At 58.2% G+C, this 1348-nt stretch overlaps 1 protein-coding gene across 1 annotated transcript; it reads right to left on the bottom strand.

Moving 5' to 3' along the window:
- Positions 1 to 547: 547 nt before the first annotated feature.
- On the bottom strand, positions 548 to 1345 carry PPTG_10269 (hypothetical protein; the record flags this gene model as incomplete). Its single annotated transcript, XM_008904933.1, has 1 exon — positions 548 to 1345. The coding sequence occupies one exon, from the start codon at positions 1343 to 1345 to the stop codon at positions 548 to 550; it is 798 nt and encodes a 265-aa protein (XP_008903181.1).
- Positions 1346 to 1348: the final 3 nt, after the last annotated feature.

The following is a 1348-nucleotide window of genomic DNA, read 5'->3' on the forward strand; positions in this document are numbered from 1 at the left end:
AAGCGAAGTCTGGCTCAGTGCGGATCCCGGAGGCGGATGGTGACGACGACGAGGAGTCGTTGGACTCGTGAGAACTCGTGACATTGGAGAAGAAGCTTGAGGCGTCCTGGACGAGGCTTCACGGGACGCGGAATCAGCGACCGGAGGAGATGACTCGGGGCGAGACGTTCTCGGGAAAGAAGTCGTCGGAACACCAGCAATAGAGCCCTCGACAGCAGCAGATGCCGGAGAGGCTTCAGTCGGTGGTGGGATATCTTCATCATCGGCGGTATCACCAGAAGGGAAGTCGAACGAAGGTTCATCGTCGCGGGAATCATCTCCACTAGCTCCATCACCATCGTGAGAACCATTGCTGGCGCCGCCCTCATCGCTATCGGAAGAATCGGAAGACCGAGGGGGCGGAACCGATGGTTGTTTGGAGATTAGTGTGCTGTCAGAACGCTTGGGAGGTGATGGAGTATCTTCACCAGAGGAAGAGCGATAAGGTGACGTTAGCCCCTCAGGTTTGCGGGGAGCCTTCAAACCGCTAGGAGCATCCTCACCATCGTCAGATCCAAATAGTAACAGCATCTCGAGCTCGTAAGATTGGAGCTGGTGGGGAGGCACTAGCCGGTGGCGAAGGAGCGCGTGACGAGGGAGAAGCCACGTCGCTGCGATGGGGAGTTGCTGGAGGAGTCGGCGAAGCTTGGCGAGTCACCTCCGCGCCCTCGGAGTTCGTCGGAGCCGCAGCCGGTTCCTCTTCCATGTCTTCGTCACTCTCATCTCGCGTTAAGTCCACGACCATCGGAGGTTGGTCGTCCTTCGAAGGCCCAGCCTTCGGAGGAGTGACAGGAACGGACGCTGGAAATGCGGGAGGCTTGGACGCGGTCGGACGGCTTGACACAGAATGCGAACGAGATCTCGGGCGACTCGCGGGCGACTTGGCATGGGCCACTGAAGGTGAATGCGCAGGCGGCCGAGACGTTGAGCGGTGAGAAACCTGGCTGGAGCGTGAACGAACGAAAGTCGGCGAGCGCGAAGCAGCCTTTTGACGCTTGGACTTCGGCTTGTTTTTCCAAGCCTTTGGCATGTGGAAACCTCGGCGACCGGAAGTTGGACTTGAAGCAGCCGCAGCCGATCCTTCGCCAGCATCGACTGCTGACCCTGCTCTGCTAGCTTGACCAGATGGAATTGGAGTCTTATTTTCAGAGGAATTATCGGAGCTGCCATCGTCGCTTCCATGACGACTACGCTTGGAAGCACTGCTCTGAACTTGTTGAGCAGTCTTGGCCAGAGCTTCAGCAAGGGCAAACGGATCTTCTTGGTCGCCCGCCTCGTTGAAATCGCTGAAGAGCGAGGAACGCATCCT

The sequence above is a fragment of the Phytophthora parasitica genome (assembly GCF_000247585.1).
Source record: "Phytophthora parasitica INRA-310 unplaced genomic scaffold supercont2.19, whole genome shotgun sequence".
Classification (NCBI taxonomy): domain Eukaryota; phylum Oomycota; class Peronosporomycetes; order Peronosporales; family Peronosporaceae; genus Phytophthora; species Phytophthora nicotianae.